Source organism: Anolis sagrei, chromosome 5, assembly GCF_037176765.1.
Source record: "Anolis sagrei isolate rAnoSag1 chromosome 5, rAnoSag1.mat, whole genome shotgun sequence".
Taxonomy (NCBI): domain Eukaryota; kingdom Metazoa; phylum Chordata; class Lepidosauria; order Squamata; family Dactyloidae; genus Anolis; species Anolis sagrei.
The window spans coordinates 74,481,397-74,501,320 of NC_090025.1; the positions used below are offsets into that span (position 1 = coordinate 74,481,397).

The 19,924-nt window shown below is 41.6% G+C and overlaps 1 protein-coding gene across 1 annotated transcript in view; it reads left to right on the top strand.

Moving 5' to 3' along the window:
• The first annotated feature begins 3,170 nt into the window (after positions 1-3,170).
• Positions 3,171-19,924, top strand: part of CHIC2 (cysteine rich hydrophobic domain 2) — a 44,039-nt gene continuing 27,285 nt past the window's right edge. The window contains exon 1 of the mRNA XM_060778520.2: positions 3,171-3,571. Coding sequence (XP_060634503.1) covers positions 3,453-3,571 — 119 coding nt within the window. The 5' untranslated portion in view covers positions 3,171-3,452. The remainder of the gene's footprint in view (positions 3,572-19,924) is intronic.

Sequence of the window (19,924 nt, forward strand, 5' to 3'; positions counted from 1 at the left end):
TATGAAATTTTAGTACATAGATCTATGTTCGCAGGGGGCAGATAAGGAAGATTAGAGACAAGAGAGGATAGCAACAGAGGGACCGGATTTATTTGCATATGGAGGCTGATTGGTCATATGCAGATTAGCATAGCCCCAGGATTTCAAAAGGTTGGGAGACAAAATGACAGTTGGGAAGAGCAGGGCCGAACATTCTAAAGGGGCGGAGTTAAGTTCAAAAAGGAGGGGAGTTAGAGAGAGAGTTTTAAAAAGAGAGTTAGTTGAGTAGGGATTGCAGTTTGAGAAGGACAGAGAGTTAGGGATTCCTGTTCATGAATGGTAGTTAATAAATCCTGTTAGAAAAGTAAGCCGCTAGTCAAATAGAGTACAAGTTTTGAGAACTTAAAGAAAAGCCAGTGGTGCTTGAATCGGAAAGTAATTTTAGTCCTGTATGTGTAAAGCAAATACCATCTTGATAAATGAGAAACATTGAAAGCCTATTTCAGGAAAGTGCAACAAGTATACTATATGTGACTGAAACTTAAGTTTGCAACAAAAATAGTAATTGTAACTACAAACATTGGAGCCTGAAGTGTTTGAATAAACTTGTTACTTTGTTTCATACAAGAGAGACTCAAGCCTGTGATTTCCAAGCCAAGAGGCTTCTGCTTTATAACACTCATAGCAATTCAGATATTAAAGATTTGACCGAGGACTGCATATAGGTGCATGCTTCTTTACACCAATTGGTGTCCTCCCTCCCTGGTGTTACATAAACCAAGAGTGTAGGGGTGTTTTATGCTACAACTGACTGTATTTGTAACTTTATATTTTTAAATTATGATGTGTGTTATTTTGTTTGTAAAGACTGGGATGAATTGGGAGTCATATAATATGACAGAAACATGTGTACATGTTTTGGCTCAACCTTCTAGGCTACACTCCATTTGGACAACTCAACAATACATTATACTTTCAAGAAGGCCTCAATGAGACCAGCAAGCTTCACTTCCCATCACCATAATTTATTTACATAGTGTCAACACTGCACATGTGTTACAAGAAAAACAACAACGAAACCAGTTCTTGCCCTCAGGCTTACAATCTAATTGAGACATGACACAAAAGGAAATGATGACAGCAATGTGGGAGGGGATTAAGTCTCATAGCTTCACTCTACCCGCAGCCAAGGGAGGGTTTTTGATCTACTTCTGGGCCTAGGCATGATAGAATTGTGCCTGCTTCATTTCTCTATCCTTGAACAGGACAGTTCCAATTTGTTGTGTTTCTAGACTCAGCCACTATGAAGTTCTCCAGTCAGGGCAGTGGCAGCTGGGATGGATGGAGGTCCTTCATTTACTTCTTGGTTCAGGAATTATAAAGTTCTGCTTTCTCCTCCTTCCAGAGTCAGGGCAATGGCAGTTGGGATGTGTTTACAGGCTCAGCCACTATGAAGTTCTCCACAGTCAGGGCAGTGGCAGCTGGGATGGATTGAGGTCCTTCATTTGCTTCTGGGCTCAGGCATTATGAAGTTCTGCCTTTATTCCCTCCACAGTCAGGGCAATGGCAGTTGGGATGTGTTTACAGGCTCAGCCACTATGAAGTTCTCCACAGTCAGGGCATTGGCAGCTTGGATGGATGGAGGCCCTTCATTTGCTTCTGGGCTCAAGCATTGTGAAGTTCTGCCTGTATTTTCCTCGTCAGGGCAATGGCAGTTGGGATGTGTTTCTGGACTCAACCACTATGAAGTTCTCCAGTCAGGGCAGTGGCAGCTGGGATGAAAAGAGGCCCTTCATTTGCTTCTGGGTTCCGGCATTATGAAGTTCTGCCTGTAACTCCCTCCACAGTCAGGGCATTGGGAGTTGGGATGTGCTCATAGAATCATAAGACTTGGAAGAGACCTCATGGGCCATCCAGTCCAACCCCCTGTCAAGAAGCAAGAAAATTGCATTCAAAGCATCCCTGACAGATGGCCATCCAGCCTGTTTAAAAGCTTCCAAAGAAGGAGCCTCCACCACACTCCGGGGCAGAGAGTTCCACTGCTGAACGGCTCTCACAGTCACGAAGTTCTTCCTAATATTAAGATGGAATCTCCTTTCTTGTAGTTTGAAGCCATTGCTCCGCGTCCTAGTCTCCAGGGAAGCAGAAAACAAGTTTGCTCCCTCCTCCCTATGACTTCCTCTCACATATTTATACATTTATTTTTATGTTGTGTCAGGAGCGACTTGAGAAACTGCAAGTTCTCTTCTGGTGTGAGAGAATTGGCCGTCTGCAAGGACGTTGCCCAGGGGACGCCTGGATGGTTTGATGTTTTTATCATCCTTGTGGGAGGCTTCTCTCATGTCCCCGCATGAGGAGCTGGAGCTGATAGTGGGAGCTCATCCGCCTCTCCCCGGATTTGAACCTGCGACCTGTCGGTCTTCAGTCCAGCCGGCACAGGGGTTTAACCCACTGCGCCACCGGGGGCTCCTATATTTATACATCATGTCTCCTCTCAGCCATATCTTCTTCAGGCTAAACATGCCCAGCTCTTTAAGCCGCTCCTCATAGGGCTTGTTCTCCAGACCCTAAAGAAAGATACTTAGTCCATATCTATACTTATCAGAAAAGAGGCTCCAGAACTGTTCTTATGCAACATCAGAAGCACCCCTTCACAGGGCATGTTGGGCCAGGGGCACATTGAAGCTGCTGCTATTGCCACCACCAGCAATTATGTCTATCATGGCTCCTCTCAGCCTTCAATTCTGAAGACTAAACATGCCCAGCTCTTTAAGCCGCTCCTCATGGTGCTTGTTCTCCAGACTCTTGATCATTTTAGTCGCCCTCCTCTGCTTGTCAATATCTCTTCAATTGTGGTGCCCAGAATGGGGCTCAATATTCCAGGTGTGGTCTAAAGCTCTGCCTGCCTCTTCACATTTTCCTCCCAGAGTTGAAAGAGGCCACAAGGGCCTCCACAGTCAGGGAGTAATAAAGGAAGGCCTTTTGTCTCTAGGCTTAGAGAGGCCTGTAGGGAATCAGGCTGCTTCCTGTCCAAGCCATCCATCCACCCCACTGTCCCTTGACCTCGCCGGATTCTGACTTTTCCGGCCGCGAGGGGCGCATGCGCGGGCCAGCCGTGCGCTCGCGACGAGGGGAAGGGGGCGGGGCCTGGCGCCGAAAGCCGCGCGCTGAGTGGCTGCGGGGCGCGCGCAGGCGAGCGAGCGGATGTTGTGGCGGTTGTTGTTGTTCCTGCGGCCCGCCCCCCTCCGCGGGATCAGGACGGGCGCTTCCTGCCGGCCGCGCTGAGGGCGAGGAGGAGGAGGAGGAGGAGGACTGCGGAGGCTTCTTCTCCGGCCGAAGGAGCGGGAAGGCAGAGAGCAGCGGCGGCGGCGCCTGGCTGGGTCTTCCCGCTCTCTCTCTCTCTCTCGCTGGCGGAGGCTTCAGGGCCTGCCTTCCGGCCCCGCGCGGCTCCTCGGCCGGGCCCCGTCGTGGCCATGGCGGACTTCGACGAGATTTACGAGGAAGAGGAAGACGAGGAGCGGGCCTTGGAGGAGCAGCTGCTGAAGCACTCGCCGGACCCGGTGGTGGTGCGCGGCTCCGGCCATGTCACTGTGTAAGGAAGGGAGGGAGGAAGGGGAGGGAGGGAGGGAGAGGAGAGGAGGCCTGGTCCCGACCATCTTGGCCCACGACGAGGGAGGCCTCTGACCTTCAGCCTAGTTCCCCTTTCGGAAAATGTAGGCTAGGGGTGCATCTACACAATGGAATGAATGCAGTTCAGTACCACTTTTAATTGCCATGTCTCAGAGCCAGGGAAGGCTGTGTTTCGGTGAGGCCCCAGCAGTCAAGGCTTAGGGCCCTTCCACACAGCCCTATATCCCAGAATATTTGCTTTGAACTGGATTTATATGGCAGTATGGACTCATAACCCAGGGCCCTTCCACACAGTCCTGTATCCCAGAATACCAAGGCAGAAAATCCCACATTATCTGCTTTGAACTGGATTTATATGTCAGTATGGACTCAACCCAGGGCCCATCCACACAGTCCTATTACCCACAATATCAAGGCAGAAAATCCCACAATATCTGCTTTGAACTGGATTTATATGGCAGTATGGACTCATAACCCCGGACCCGTCTACACAGTCCTATTACCCATAATATCAAGGCAGAAAATCCCACATTATGTGTGTCAAACTGGATTTATATGGCAGTATGGACTCATAACCCAGGGCCCTTCCATACAGTCCTGTATGTCAGAATATCAAGGCAGAAAATCCCACATTATCTGCTCTGAACTGGATTTATATGGCAGTAGGGACTCATAACCCAGGGCCCTTCCACACAGGCCTATATCCCAGAATATCAAGGGAGAAAATCCCACGTTATCTGCTTTGAACTGGATTTATATTGCAGTATGGACTCATAACCCGGGGACATTCCACACAGTCCCATTACCCACAATATCAAGGCAGAAAATCCCACAATATCTGCTTTGAACTGGATTTATATGGCAGTGTGGACTCGTAACCCCGGGCCCATCCACACAGTCCTATTACCCACAATATCAAGGCAGAAAATCCCACAATATCTGCTTTGAACTGGATTTATATGGCAGTATGGACTCATAACCCAGGACCCTTCTACACAGTCCTATTACCCATAATATCAAGGCAGAAAATCCCACATTATGTGTGTCAAACTGGATTTATATGGCAGTATGGACTCATAACCCAGGGCCCTTCCATACAGTCCTGTATGTCAGAATATCAAGGCAGAAAATCCCACATTATCTGCTCTGAACTGGATTTATATGGCAGTAGGGACTCATAACCCAGGGCCCTTCCACACAGGCCTATATCCCAGAATATCAAGGGAGAAAATCCCACGTTATCTGCTTTGAACTGGATTTATATTGCAGTATGGACTCATAACCCGGGGACATTCCACACAGTCCTATTACCCACAATATCAAGGCAGAAAATCCCACAATATCTGCTTTGAACTGGATTTATATGGCAGTATGGACTCATAACCCAGGGCCCTTCCATACAGTCCTGTATGTCAGAATATCAAGGCAGAAAATCCCACATTATCTGCTTTGAACTGGATTTATATGGCAGTGTGGACTCGTAACCCAGGGCCCTTCCACACAGCCCTATATCCCAGAATATCAAGGCAGAAAACCCCACATTATCTGCTTTGAACTGGATTTACATGGCAATATGGACTCGTAACCTAGGGCCCTTCCACACAGCCCTATATCCCAGAATATCAAGGCAGAAAACCCCACATTATCTGTTTTGAACTGGATTTACATGGCAATATGGACTCATAACCTAGGGCCCTTCCACACAATCCTATATCCCAGAATATGAAGGCAGAAAATCCCACATTGTCTTAGTGTGGACTCAGATAACCCAGTTCAAAGCAGATATTGTGGGATTTTCTGCCTTGATATTCTGGGATATAGGGCTGTGTGGAAGGGCCCTTGAAACTACTGTTCCCATGAATCCATAGTGTTGAACCATGGCAGTTAAACTGCATTTATTTATTTCTATCCCATCCTTCTCCCTACAAGGGGACTCAGGGCGGCCTTAATAATAATAATAATAAAATAAACTTTATTTATACCCCGCCACCATCTCCCCAAGGGAATCAGAGCGGCTTACATGAGGCCAAGCCCAACAACACATCAATAGAAACAAAAGCAATAAACAAAAACAATAAATACAATACAATTAATATAAATCACATATAAACAATAACCAATAAACAGTAAACACAAGGATTTTAAACCTATGGCCGGGCCAAATATAATAGTTTAAAATTTTAAAAAATAAACGCTGGGCATGAACAAGGTAGGATATATCTGGTATAGGATTTTAAAAGAGATGAGGGAGCGCAGTCAATCCTAAACCAGTAGTAAAGTGCATTCTGAGGACATATTGCTGTGAAATTTTCCTTATTCTGGGAAGGCACACTGGAACAGCCACGTTTTCAAGCTCCTCCTAAAGACTGTCAATGTTGGGGCAAGCCTGATATCCTTGGGAAGTGAGTTCCAGAGTGGGGGGCCACCACCGAGAAGATCCTCACATTAGCATCAAGTGATGCAATCCAGATATATACCAATGAAATTACAATTAACACAATAAAATCCATTTAAGACATTATCCAGATTCAACAGTCAATTCATTAACAGTAAATTAGCGTCTCAATACACCAAATCCAAGCCAGGAGAGTCCAGTATTGGCATGTCCGAAAGTTTTTCTTTCATATTTATTCTAAGATGTAGATATCTTGGATGCATGCAGCACTCCTGATAGTGCCCAACTGGAGTGTATCTGTAAAGGGATCTGGCAGATCTAACCCAGGGCCCTTCCAAGGAATATCAAGACAGAAAATCTCACAATATCTGCTTTGAACTGGGTCATCTGAAGCCACACTGCCATATATCCCAGTTCAAAGCAGATAATGTGGGATTTTATACAGCTGTGTAGAAGGGGCCCCTGAGACAGGTTTTGGGACTTCCTCACATGCATAGGTTGAGGAAGTACATTGTGGGTGTAGCCATACTGCAGAATTATAGCACAATTGCAACTTGAACCACTCTGGCTCAATCATCATCATCATACTGATTTATATCCTGTCTCCTCTCCACAAGGACTTGGGGCGGCTCACAACAGAATCAAATCACAAGACATATATAAGCAGAAACCAAAAAGACAAGACATTATATAACCAACAATCATAAATTCAATTTTTAAAAAAGATCTCATAATAAATAAATAAACAGGTTCAAAATTGTACTAGGCTTAAAACATATTGCACCACGGAGGCAAAACCATTAAAAACCAATAGGTATTGACAAGACCGAAAGACCAACCATCATAGTGAAAAGTAGTCCACCTTTTTTGAAAGCCAGCTTCCACATCCAGGTTTTTAGTTCTTTCCTAAAATTAACTAGGGAGGGCTCCTGTCTGTTTTCTTTAGGGAGAACATTCCAAAGCCAGGAGGCCAGTACTGGGAAGGTCCTTTCTCTCATTTCCACGAGCCATACTTGTGACAGACTTCTGTCAATGTGACAGACTTCTGGGAGTTGTAGTTTTGTGAGATGTTTAGTCTTCTCTGTCACTGAATTCCATAGTATTGTCGTACCTTATGTAGCAGCTTCTTTCCTCCCAGGGTGCTTCTAAACCAGGCATGGGCAAACTTTGGTCCTCCAGGTGTTTTGGATTTCAACTCCCACAATTCTGTGACAGAGTCAGATTAGCTGTCAGAATTTAAACTGAATTTAACTGTAGAAATCATCTAAAAACCAATTTCTTCTATTAGGTCTACCCAGCCAATTGAAAGCATGAATTTTAAACTCATGTCGTGTTTTGGTCTCTGTCCTGTGTGATTCATGTGTATATTATCTGTATCTTTTATGAACTGAATTTTAATGTGCATTTGTAGAATTTTTATATAATATTTCTGTGTTTTTAACTGTGTTGTGACCCATCCCAAAATGTGTAAATAGGCAGGTAAGAAATAAAATTATTATTATTATTAACAACTGGTAAACTGGCAGGGATTTCAGGGAGTTGAAGTCCAAAATGCCTGGAGGGCTGAAGTTTGCCAATGCTTGATCTACACTGTAGAATTAATGCAGTTTGATGCCATTTTAATCACCATGCCTCAATATTATGAAAGCCTGTAGCATAGGAGGCTAAGGCCCATGGCAACACACAAATCACATGATCCCATAGCATAGAACCATGACAGTTAAAGTGCTGGCAAACTGTGTGAATTTGGCAGTGTAGATACAGCTTAAGTGTGTAACCATAGAAATGGCTGCCAAAACATGGAGACAGGCAAACATCAGAAGAAGTAAATAAGAGAGGAGGAAATTACACTGCATTCTTAAGAGGAAATGTTATTGTTTGGTAGTACCATCATTACTCAGTTTTAAAAAAACCCATTAATTCTAAAGTGTAGATGCACCCTCAGTTAATCTCAAAAGTGCTACAAGATCCCTTTCCAGACTACTGTAGCTATGTCTTTGTATTCTGTGTTACCTCAATAATCTCTGCAGTTATCCTGTGTGGCGGGTTAGTGCTGTTGACCCCATATCCTATATAACAGTGGTTCTGAACCTGTGGGTCCCCAGTTGTTTTGACCTACAACTTCCAAAAATCCCAGGCAGTTTACCAGCTGTTAGGATTTCTGGGAGTTGAAGGCCAAAACATCTGGGGACCCACAGGTTGTGAACCGCTGCTGTATAAGGAGAGGAGAGAGAGAGAATGGAAAGTGTGAAGTAGTTGATTCAGGGTCATCACTTGTCATCGTTGAAGCATAATATTTTGTAGAATGTGAGCAGTCATGACTGTTAATTTATTCTACTTAAATTGTGATTCCTTTTCAATCAAGAAATCAAACATCTTTGATATGGAAGAAGATAACATGTTTTCTTTATTGCTTGTGCAAGCACCCCAGTACAATGTGATTTTGAAAACAGCACTTTTATTTTTATGTTTATTCTTGCCTTGAAGTCCTGAAGTAGTAATCGCTGATTCAATTTTGCAGTAGGAAGTAAAGAATTGAAGCAGTGGAATTACGATTTTTTAATAAGACCATAGTATAGATCTAGATCTGAAGTTGATTAAAGTTAATCTTGTATTTTGAGCACTGAAATGATTCAATTCATAATAGTCTAAATCGGTGTTTTCCAACTCTGATCTTTCAGGTATTTTGGACTTCAGCTTCCACAATCCCTAGTCATTGGCCAAGGCAGATGAGGTTTTAGGGTAGTGCTTCCTAGTCAGTTTACCAGCTGTTAGGATTTCTGGGAATTGTAGACCAAAAACATCTGGGGACCCCTGGTTGAGAACCACTGTTTTAAGGAGTTGAAGTCAAAACACCCAGAGGACTAGAGTTTGGAAATCACTGGTCTAAACTTGTGACAGTCTAATAAAAGGGAGGCAAATGCGTTGGAAGACTATAAGATATGGAATTTTATCCATTTTGACTTCATCTCATAATGACTGTTGCTCAGTCTATTTACCTGTCCCTTTGAGCAGTTGAGAACTCAGCATATTTCAATATGATTTGTGTAAGATGCGCTTGGGAGCTCCAATTCAACTCAATATTATATTATGCTGAGGTTTTAACTCTTACAGTATTTCTCCAGTCCGTGTGTTGAGATGGACAAAGAAGATCAATGAGATTGGGTCAAAAGTGGTTATGATATTTACCTATTTCCCAAGTATTTGTAGTTTATGTATTTCCCGTCAGTTTATTGTATTCAGTGAATGCTGAACTATGCTGTTTTCTTTCCCTAGACCTGCAGATACCTCTGTCCATTTAAATGTTCTACTTTGTAGGGTTTTTTTGTTTTGTAAATAATTCTATATATCGTAACAAATTTCATCGTTATGAATTTGAGTGCAGGCTTCGGCCTAGTCTTCTGTAGCAGATGATATAGGGCAAATATAAAATGTCTGGGAAAAGTTACAAACCCAGGAACCTTCCTCATTATGTCTTCCATATGTATTATTGAATCACATTCCCCATCATACTTCACCGGTATGACTAGTAATGGCTAGAAATGATAGAATTTATGGTCCAACTTAGCTGGAAAGTGCAACATTGGGAGAGAGTATAGTATTAACCCTTACAATAATTGTATAACATGTCTAAATTTACTTGCCTTACAGAGTAAGTTGGAGGAACATGTTTCCTTTCTTTAATTTCTGGTCTATTATTATTTTGGTCTCTATAAAAATGATGTCTGGAGCTATAAGAAAATTTATCTGATAAGGTTAGTTATGACTAATGCCAGAATGTAGAGCATAAAACCAAAGATGACTTATCAGGAAGTAGAGAGCCTGAGGTTTGAATAAATGAGTGTTTTTACACATCACCAGTAGTGCAGTAGCTAAATGTAAGTTGCTAATGTTTCTGTTAGTCACAGTCTCAGACTATTCATGTAATGACAAGCTTGTTTTCTGCCAGCTAGATGTATTATGAAGACACCCAGTAAATAGGACATGCAATCACAGTAGTATAATTTCTTTTTGGTTTGGTATATGATGTATCCAATGTACACTGGTGTTTCTTAACTAGGTTTCATTTTGTCAATAGTGTTTCCTGTGGTCATGTTGTAAAAAGGTTGTAAAAAGTAGTATAGGGAGTGGGCGTGCTCTTCAGAGTACTTGGATCATTTTATTGCTATTCAGATTCATTAAAATCACATATCCATATTGCAATTTATGGAGGCCCAAACAGCCCGAGGGCTCTAGATTGAGGATACCTGCTCCAGGGATTCTGGAGGAAGCTGCTGTTTACCATGTACCTTTCAAACAGGCCAGGTAGCTATATTATGTCCGTTGTGCATTAGCTCAAGCTTTATTGCATTGTTTAGCACAGAAATGCTGCTGTAATCCAACACCAAAAGTGTCTACCTTCAGTTGTCCTTCACCATCCCTTCAATTCCAGTTAAAACAAAAAAACCTTTCCTTTGAACCAAGAATGAGATGGAAAAGAAAAGCTAGGTGGATGTAAAAAGACTTTGTAAAAAGGTGGTGTATCTGAAACAAAATGTTGCCAAGGTGGTAGATGAATTTTTCAGTCACGAGATAATGCATCCTATTTGCTATTGTGTATAAGGTGCCATTATGTATCCCAGGATACACAAAGCAGCCTCCCTCTTTGGATTTTAGAGGGAAAGATGTAAGATCAAGTGAAAAGAAGTGGTCCTTTAGGTGTCCTGGTCTTAACACACGTAGGGGTTTAGTATAACTACCAACTCTTTAAATTCAAGTAGAAATTGATCAGTAGCCAATGCAATTGGAACAGCAAAGGAACCACTTGATCAAGAAAACCATTTTTGATCAGAACATATCCTGCACTGCTAGTACCAGTGAATCTTTTTAGGAACTTTTAAAAAAACAACAACTATATGTAAAGGGCATTACTAGTGCCTAGTCTTGGGGTAAATGGGGAATGTGTCACCACCATCTAATCAACATTATCTAAGAACAGATGAAATTGACACACCAACCTGGGTTGGACTAAACTATTTTTGGTCAAAACTTCCACTGGGATATGTAATAATGAGATTGATTGCAAAGCTGATTTCTAGATATCTGTATGGCATTCCCTAATAGTAGCCTTCTGGTTTGATTGGTAGAATATATATTTAGAGTACACGTTTCAAAATTCAAATAGTTATTTGGCATAAAAAATGTCTGATTTTTCTGTGGATGATCTTGAAGGGGTGCAGTGTACTGGGATCATATTTGAGTATTTACCAGTTGCTTCATTTAGGAAGGAGTCGTAATAAAAACATACCTTAACCTACTATGTCATTTTTGTAACATTGGGCTTAGTCAGATTTCCCAATTTCTTTATTACCATATCATTAAAAATGAAATATATCTGTGACCTATTTATATTCAAATTATATTTAATAGTAAACTAGCTAGTTGAAGAAACACTTTCTGCATTGAAATGTTTACGCAATAAAGATTGCTTAAACAATTGAAGTCATATTCCTAATCTTGTTACTATTTATATTATCACTTGCCACCTCTCTAGCATATTCTAATTAAAGAGGAGGATCCCTTAAAAGTAACAAAATAGAGTATAAATGTTGCTGTGAATTACAATCCACTTAATCAAATGCTTGAAGTTCAATATTCAAGCATTATGTATATACCTGCATTTACATAGTGGGGATGGGAATAGAATGAAATGGGATACAGACAATTGTATTATTAACAATGGTAAAGAGCTTTTTAGCATCAATATCATGGCTCAGGTAAACTCATAACACATGTCCTTGGTTCATTAAAAAGGTCAGATTGGGAGTGGCTGGGTGAGTTAGGAGAGTTGTCAACATCTCCTTACAACAAGGCAGGGTTTCAGAATACCCAAAGAACGTAGTTGCAGGCCATCATTAAAAAAACTTCCTTGGATCCCCCTGTAATATGTAAGTATTAACCAGAGTCTAGTATTGTATTTACTCAAATATAATTTGCCATTGACTGTAATGTGCCACCCCATTTTGAAGGTGTGCATTACCAAAAAAAGGATTTGCTGTTGAATGTAATGCTAGGTAGTGGTGGTTGCAGAAAGGCTGGTGATAAGCCACGTTCCCCCATCTGACCTTACCACTAGCCTTTTTGTGGCCATTTTCAGTTTCCCACTGGCCTTTTCACATCTACTACTGCCTCTCCCTACTCTGTCCCAAGCTAGGACCTCTTGCTCAGCAGCACAGGCAGATTTAGGTGTGCAACTCTAACATGCTATTGAATCTAATGCTCACCTCAATTTTAGAGATGTAATTTAGCCAAAAATGGTGAGAATTAGACTTGAGTAAATATGGAATTTCATATTTGGGCAAGGTAATAGAATGCATGGTTGCTTTCCAGTTCCAGACATTCCTGGCCAAAACAGATGATCCTGATTCATATCAGCCAGGTTTCGGGGCTGGTTATGGGATTGAGACAGCTTTGGTACACATTGGCGCCAGGAACTAGACAGGAGGAGTGTGCCCTCCTTGGTTCTGCTGAAGTTTTAAGCAGCCTTCAATGCCATTGTTCATGATATCTTTCTGGGTCGGGACTTGGAGGATCTTTTAGAGTGGCTGCGTTCCCTCTTATAAGCCCAAGCCTAGAAAGAACTCCTGTTGGGGAACTCCTATTCAACTCTTTGGCTATTGATATATGGGTTCCCTCAGGGTTCAGATCAGATCCCTATGCTGTTCAACACCTGCATCAAACTGCTGATGACACTCAGCTCTAGATTTCATTTCACCTAACTCATAGGAAACTACTTCTGTTCTAAACTGGTGTCTGATATCAGTAATGAGGACAAACAAATTGAACCTCCATCCAGATAAGACAGAGGTCTCCTGGTCAGTCAAAAGGCAGATCAGGAAGAAGGAATACAGCCTATGCTAGATATGGTTGCACTCCTTCTAAATAATAATAATAATAATAATAATAATAATGCTTTATTTCTATCCCACCCCCTCTCCCCAAGGGGACTTATAGCAACTTACAACAAGGAAAAGCAATATAAATAATAATCATCACATTTGCAATCCAAACAAAGTTAAAACTAAAACAGCAAATCAGAAGAAAAATAAATCATGATACATCAGAAAAAATAAATCACAAAATCATGTTAATAATAACTCAAAATATCAGTTATAAATATAAAACAATGTGATAAATAAGACATGTGATACACTAAAAACACCATAAAACCCACTCTTGTTAAAAAAAAGGCTTTAAGATCCAGTCTTTTCGAGCCTCCATCACTTAGATTACAATTGCCTGTTTTCGAAAGCCTGCTTCTAGAGCCAAAGACTCAGGTAGTTTGGGTGTACTCCTGAACTCAGACTTGAACCTGGAGGGCCAGATTTCCCTGGTATCTAGGAGTGCCTTTGCATATTTAAAGCTTGTGTGCCAGCTGCACTTATTACTGGAGATGCCTAATCTAGCCACAATTACATATGCCTTGATTACATCCTGTTCCTAACACTCTACGTGGTGTTGCCTTTGACATATTTTCAGAAACTTCCAGTTGCTACAAAATGCTTTAGCTAGACTTAACAAGCTAGTTGTAGGAATCATTCAACTCCCCTGTTGCAACATCTCCACTACCTGTTAGTTTGTTTGCAGGCACAATTTAAAGTGCTCCTTATGACCTATAAAGCCATATATTGCTTATATTACGGCTATCTGAGAGAGTTTATCTCCAATTTAAGCCTTAGATGCACAGGAGAGGCTCTTGTCTCAGTTTTGCCACTTTCACAGGTATGGCCAGGGAGACTGTGAAGGTGGGGTCAGTAGCTCCCCTGACACTTTGGCACTCCCTAGGGCGAATAGAAAGGCCGTCTACTTGTTGTCTCTTAATTAGCAGGCCAAAACATTTTTATTCAAACAGGCTGCATGTTATGAGAACAAAAGAGAACAGCTAGGCAGTGCTGTGCTTCAGTATTCCTAAGTGGTTTATTTTACAGGTTGCGGTTGATGCAGAACATCTTTGTCTCTAGGGAGGTTGTAGCCTCTGGGAATATTTTGGATGATCTACACTAGCTACAAATAAATCATAGAAGTATCTCCTGGGGTTTATTTATTTGGAATGTTTTAACCTCTCTTTCCACTGAAAAGAGCTCCTGGAACACTTTACACAGGCTCTGCCTTCAGACTTATAATTTAAGCAGTACACAAAGGGAATGAGGATGGTATGAAATGGGTAAAAAGCAAGCTCCAGTGCTAGTTTGTCAGCTATAATAGACAAAGTGGAAAGAGAAGAGAGGCAAAAAGTTACGAACCTCCCACCTGACTCAACCAAGAAACCCTGCTTCTTATCTTCCTGACTTCTTCAATTTAATTGCATAACTGGTGCTGGGTGACATTTGATAAAGGAAGGAATTGGATGGAGCTTGCTTTCCAGAAGGGCCGATATTATTATCTACTCTCCCTCTCTCTTTACTCCAGTCTGATAGAATGGTTGTTGTTAGATTTTAATCACCTGTTTTTTAGTGTTTAGCACTTTTTAGCCCTTTGCTAGTTGTAATTTTGTTGGTCAAGCATCTTTTCAGTTTCTCATATCTGACTTACAACTTGAGAAAATAATAATAATAATAATAATAATAATAATAATAATAATCTTTATTTATACCCCGCTACCATCTCCCCAAGGGACTCAGTGTGGCTTACATGAAGCCGAGCCCACAATACATCAATAATAAAACAATAGCAAACAAACAATACAAAACAGTTAAAATACATCTCATAAACAAAAATAAAATATAAGCAGTACAGTAATACAACAAGCATTTAAAACCTATGGCTGGGCCAAATGTAAAATTAAAATTAAAAAATAATGCTGGGCATGAGCAAGGTAAGATATAACTGAGAAGGAAATTTTCAGAGGGGATAGGGCGTGCAAATCAATCAATCCTAAATCAATAATAAAGTGCATTTTGAGGGCATATTGCTGAGAAATTCATTATTCTGGAAAGACACACTGGAGCAACCACGTTTTCAGGCTCCTTCTAAAAATTGCCAATATTTTACTTGCACATTGGCAGGCACAGTTGTATATAGAAGAAGTTGTGCATTTTTTAATTTCCTTTTTTGTGTGTGACCAGACCCTTGATCTGCTGATTATTAAAGTGTTTCTTTTTTGAGTAACTGTCCTCTAATTTGTCTCAGAACATCTCTGCCTGGAAAACTGAAACTGAGGGCCCTTTCACACAGCCACATGACCCAGTATATCAAGGCATAAAATCCCACCATATCTGCTTTGAACTGGATTATCTGAGTTCACACTACCATATATTCCAGTTCAAAGCAGATAATGTGGGGTTTTATTGAGCTGTGTGGAAGGGGCCTGAGAGTGGTATATGTATGCATGGCAAATGAATTGTTTGTTAGGGAACGCACTGGCAAATGAAAGCCAAAACAACTCCTGCATTAGTAATCAGTCATCTAAATTCTCTAGTTTACCAGTGTCAGTTTTAAATACAGTGTTTAAGAGATCCCAAATAGGGAACTGTTAGTCTGTTGTAGGTTAGAGGGATGAAGTGTTTATCCTCAGCTGGAACATCCATATATGTGTGCAAAAAGGAAGATATTAGACATGCCATTGTTAAAAAAAGAATGTAATTAAAAAATAAGTAACTGATAATACTATTTTACAACATGGTTAAGAGCAGTAAAAATATGGAAAACATAATTAAGAATAAAAATTAAAAATATAGCATACCATAACACACACACACACACACTATTGCTCCATAATTAAACTTCAAAGTCCTGGCTGAATAAAAAACATCTTGACCTATTTTCAGAAAGCGAATAGGGAGGGAACCAAATCAGACCTGCCACGGAAGGGAGTTACACAGCCTGGGAGCTGCCACCAAGAATGCTGTCACCGAACATTTCTGCAAAAGTAGAAGAAGTAAGAGAAAGCCCTCTCGCTTATCTTAAAATTTGAATTGAGCTGTAAGGAGATGTGGTCTCTCATATAGTGTGGGCCCAAGCTGTGTAGAGCTATAAAGATCAATCCCCACACTTTGAATTCTGCTGTGGTTTTCTTTACTAGTTAAATTCTTGCAAGTTACAGCTGTAAAACAGCCAAACTAATAATTGCTGTAAAAATGGTTGGGAAAGACCATGAAATTATACCTAACCTTGTTATGATGGACATTAATTCCTCCTTGCAAGTTTGGACGCCTCTTAATTTGTGTGTTCCTCCTCGGAGTGCTAGGAGTGCTTCTTAATATGGATTCTGTAATAAGCATGTCCGATAAAACATCAGTTACAAGTCAGCTAACTTCAGAGGGAACCTGGTTGTTAAAATTAGTATGTAGTGCATATTTTAATAGCAGTATTAAGTGTTCCTAAGTTTAGAAGGAAAGATGCACATATTAAGAATTCATTGGTGAATGTGGTTCATCCTTCTAAAACAGCAGAGGATGTCAGTCTTAAAATAGTACTCTCAAATGCTTTCTATATCTATTATTCCAGAATCATATGAGAAGATGTTTGGACTTGATTATCTCAATATCTTTTTCCAGAGATTCCAAAATGTAATGCATGTTTTCTGACATAGAAATGTTTGATGAACTGAATTGTGTGGTTATTGTCAATACACGTCCAAAGAATTATTTTTTTTCTAAATTTAGTTAAATAAAATTAAATGAATGGCATATTTAAAAAAAGAAATCTTACTGTAGAAACATTTCAAACATTTCTGCTATCAGATAATAAACTTCATTTTGTGTTTTAAGTTGTCTAAGTCTGAGCAGTGGCCTTTTCAAGTCTCTAAATTAGTAATGAGATATTTATTTTTATATTAGTCTCGCTGTAGAATCATAGAATCATAGAATCAAAGAGTTGGAAGAGACCTCATGGGCCATCCAGTCCAACCCCCTGCCAAGAAGCAGGAATATTGCATTCAAATCACCCCTGACAGATGGCCATCCAGCCTCTGCTTAAAAGCTTCCAAAGAAGGAGCCTCCACCACACTCCGGGGCAGAGAGTTCCACTGCTGAACGGCTCTCACAGTCAGGAAGTTCTTCCTAATGTTCAGATGGAATCTCCTCTCTTGTAGTTTGAAGCCATTGTTCCGCGTCCTAGTCTCCAAGGAAGCAGAAAACAAACTTGCTCCCTCCTCCCTGTGGCTTCCTCTCACATATTTATACATGGCTATCATATCTCCTCTCAGCCTTCTCTTCTTCAGGCTAAACATGCCCAGTTCCCCAAGCCGCTCCTCATAGGGCTTGTTCTCCAGACCCTTGATCATTTTAGTCGCCCTCCTCTGGACACATTCCAGCTTGTCAATATCTCTCTTGAATTGTGGTGCCCAGAATTGGACACAATATTCCAGATGTGGTCTAACTAAAGCAGAATAGAGGGGTAGCATTACTTCCCTAGATCTAGACACTATGCTCCTATTGATGCAGGCCAAAATCCCATTGGCTTTTTTTGCCGCCACATCACATTGTTGGCTCATGTTTAACGTTGTCCACGAGGACTCCAAGATCTTTTTCACACGTACTGCTCTCGAGCCAGGCGTCCCCCATTCTGTATCTTTGCATTTCATTTTTTCTGCCAAAGGTGAGTATCTTGCATTTGTCATTGTTGAACTTCATTTTGTTAGTTTTGGCCCATCTCTCTAATCTGCCAAGATCGTTTTGAATTCTGCTCCTGTCCTCTGGACTATTGGCTATCCCTCCCAATTTGGTGTCGTCTGCAAACTTGATGATCATGCCTTCTAGCCCTTCATCTAAGTCATTAATAAAGATGTTGAACAGGACCGGGCCCAGGACGGAACCCTGCGGCACTCCACTTGTCACTTCTTTCCAAGATGAGGAGGAAGCATTAGTGAGCACTCTCTGTGTTCGTCCACTTAACTAATTACAGATCCACCTCACCGTAGTTTTGCCTAGCCCACATTGGACTAGTTTCCTTGCCAGAAGGTCATGGGGGACCTTGTCGAAGGCCTTACTGAAATCCAGGTACGCTACATCCACGGCATTCCCCGCATCTACCCAGCTTGTAACTCTATCGAAGAAAGAGATCAGATTAGTCTGGCATGACTTGTTTTTGATAAATCCATGTTGACTATTAGCGATGACTGCATTTGTTTCTAAGTGTTTGCAGACCGCTTCCTTAACAATCTTTTCCAAAATTTTGCCCGGTATCGACGTGAGGCTGACCGGACGGTAGTTGTTTGGGTCATCCTTTTTTCCCTTCTTGAAGATTGGGACCACATTGGCCCTCCTCCAATCTGCTGGAACTTCTCCCGTTCTCCAAGAACTCTCAAAGATGGTTGCCAATGGTTCCGAAATGACTTCCGCTAGTTCCTTCAATACTCTGGGGTGTAGTTGATCTGGCCCTGGGGACTTGAACTCATTTAGAGCAGCCAGGTATTCCTGGACGACTTCTTTCCCAATTTGGGGTTGGATGTCCTCCAATCCCTCATCCACTCCATCTTACTGAGGTTGAAGACTCTTTTTGTGAGAAGACCGAGGCAAAGAAGGCATTAAGTAGTTCTGCCTTTTCCCTATCCCCTGTCAGCATTGCCCCATCTTCTCCGCGAAGAGGTCCTATCGCCTCCTTGTTTTTCCTTTTTCTACTGACATAAGAATAGAAGCCCTTTTTATTGTTTTTAATGTCCCTGGCAAGCCTGAGCTCATTTTGTGCTTTAGCCTTGCGGACCTTTTCCCTACAGGTGTTGGCTAATTGTTTGAATTCTTCTTTGGTGATTTCTCCCTTTTTCCACTTCTTGTGCATGTCTCTTTTGTGTCTTAGCACAGTTAGAAGTTCTTTGGACATCCGTTCTGGCTTCTTTGCACTTGTCCTATTTTTTCTCTTTGTTGGCACGGTTTGCAATTGCGTCTTGAGTATTTCACTCTTGAGAAATTCCCATCCATCCGTAACTCCCTTGTCTTTTAGTATCTGTGTCCACGGAATGCTGCTCAGCGTTTCCTTCATTTTTTGGAAATCAGCTCTCCTAAAGTCCAAAATACGGGTTTGACTTGTCTTAGTTTCGGCCTTCCTTTGTACCTCAAATTGCAGGAGCACATGGTCACTTGCCCCTAAGGATCCTACCACTTCGACCGCATCGATCAGGTCCTCCGCATTTGTTAGGATGAGATCAAGAGTAGCCAATCCCCTTGTTGCCTCTTCTACCTTCTGGACCATGAAATTGTCTGCAAGGCAAGCGAGGAATTTGTTGGACCTTGTACTCTTGGCCGAGTTTGTTTTCCAGCAAATATCGGGATAGTTGAAATCGCCCATGACTACTACATCTCTTTTCTGTGCCTGTTTGGTCAACTGTTGGCAGAAGACTTCATCAAGTTCTTCCTCCTGGCTTGGGGGTCTGTAGTAGACGCCTACAACGACATCTTTTTGAGTCCCAGTTCCCTTGATTCTTATCCAGATGATTTCAAGCTGGTTTCCCAGATTGCTGTCTTGAATCTCTTCTGCAGCATAAGAGTTTTTGACATATAAGGCTACTCCGCCTCCTCTCCCCTTTGTTCGGTTTCTGTGAAAGAGGTTATACCCCTCGATATCTACATTCCAGCGATAGGAGTCATCCCACCAGGTTTCAGTGATCCCTATGATATCATATTTGTGGTGTTGTGCTAAAAGTTGGAGTTCGTCTTGTTTATTTCCCATGCTCTGTGCATTAGTGTAAAGACATGTGAGCCCCTGGGATCTTCCCTTGAGCTGTTTAATTGGGATTATTGTGCTTTTGGTACTTGGTCCTTGTTGTGTTTGTGCAGCCCTCCGTTTAGCCTTCTGGCGATTCCCAGACATTATGGGTAAAGTAGTGTTCGCAAGGCTGTTGTCCCCCTCCCCCGGTGGACCTAGTTTAAAGTGCGTCTAATGAGGTTTGCGAGTCTGTGAGCAAAAAGGTGTTTTCCTACTTGTGTGAGATGCACCCCATCCCTT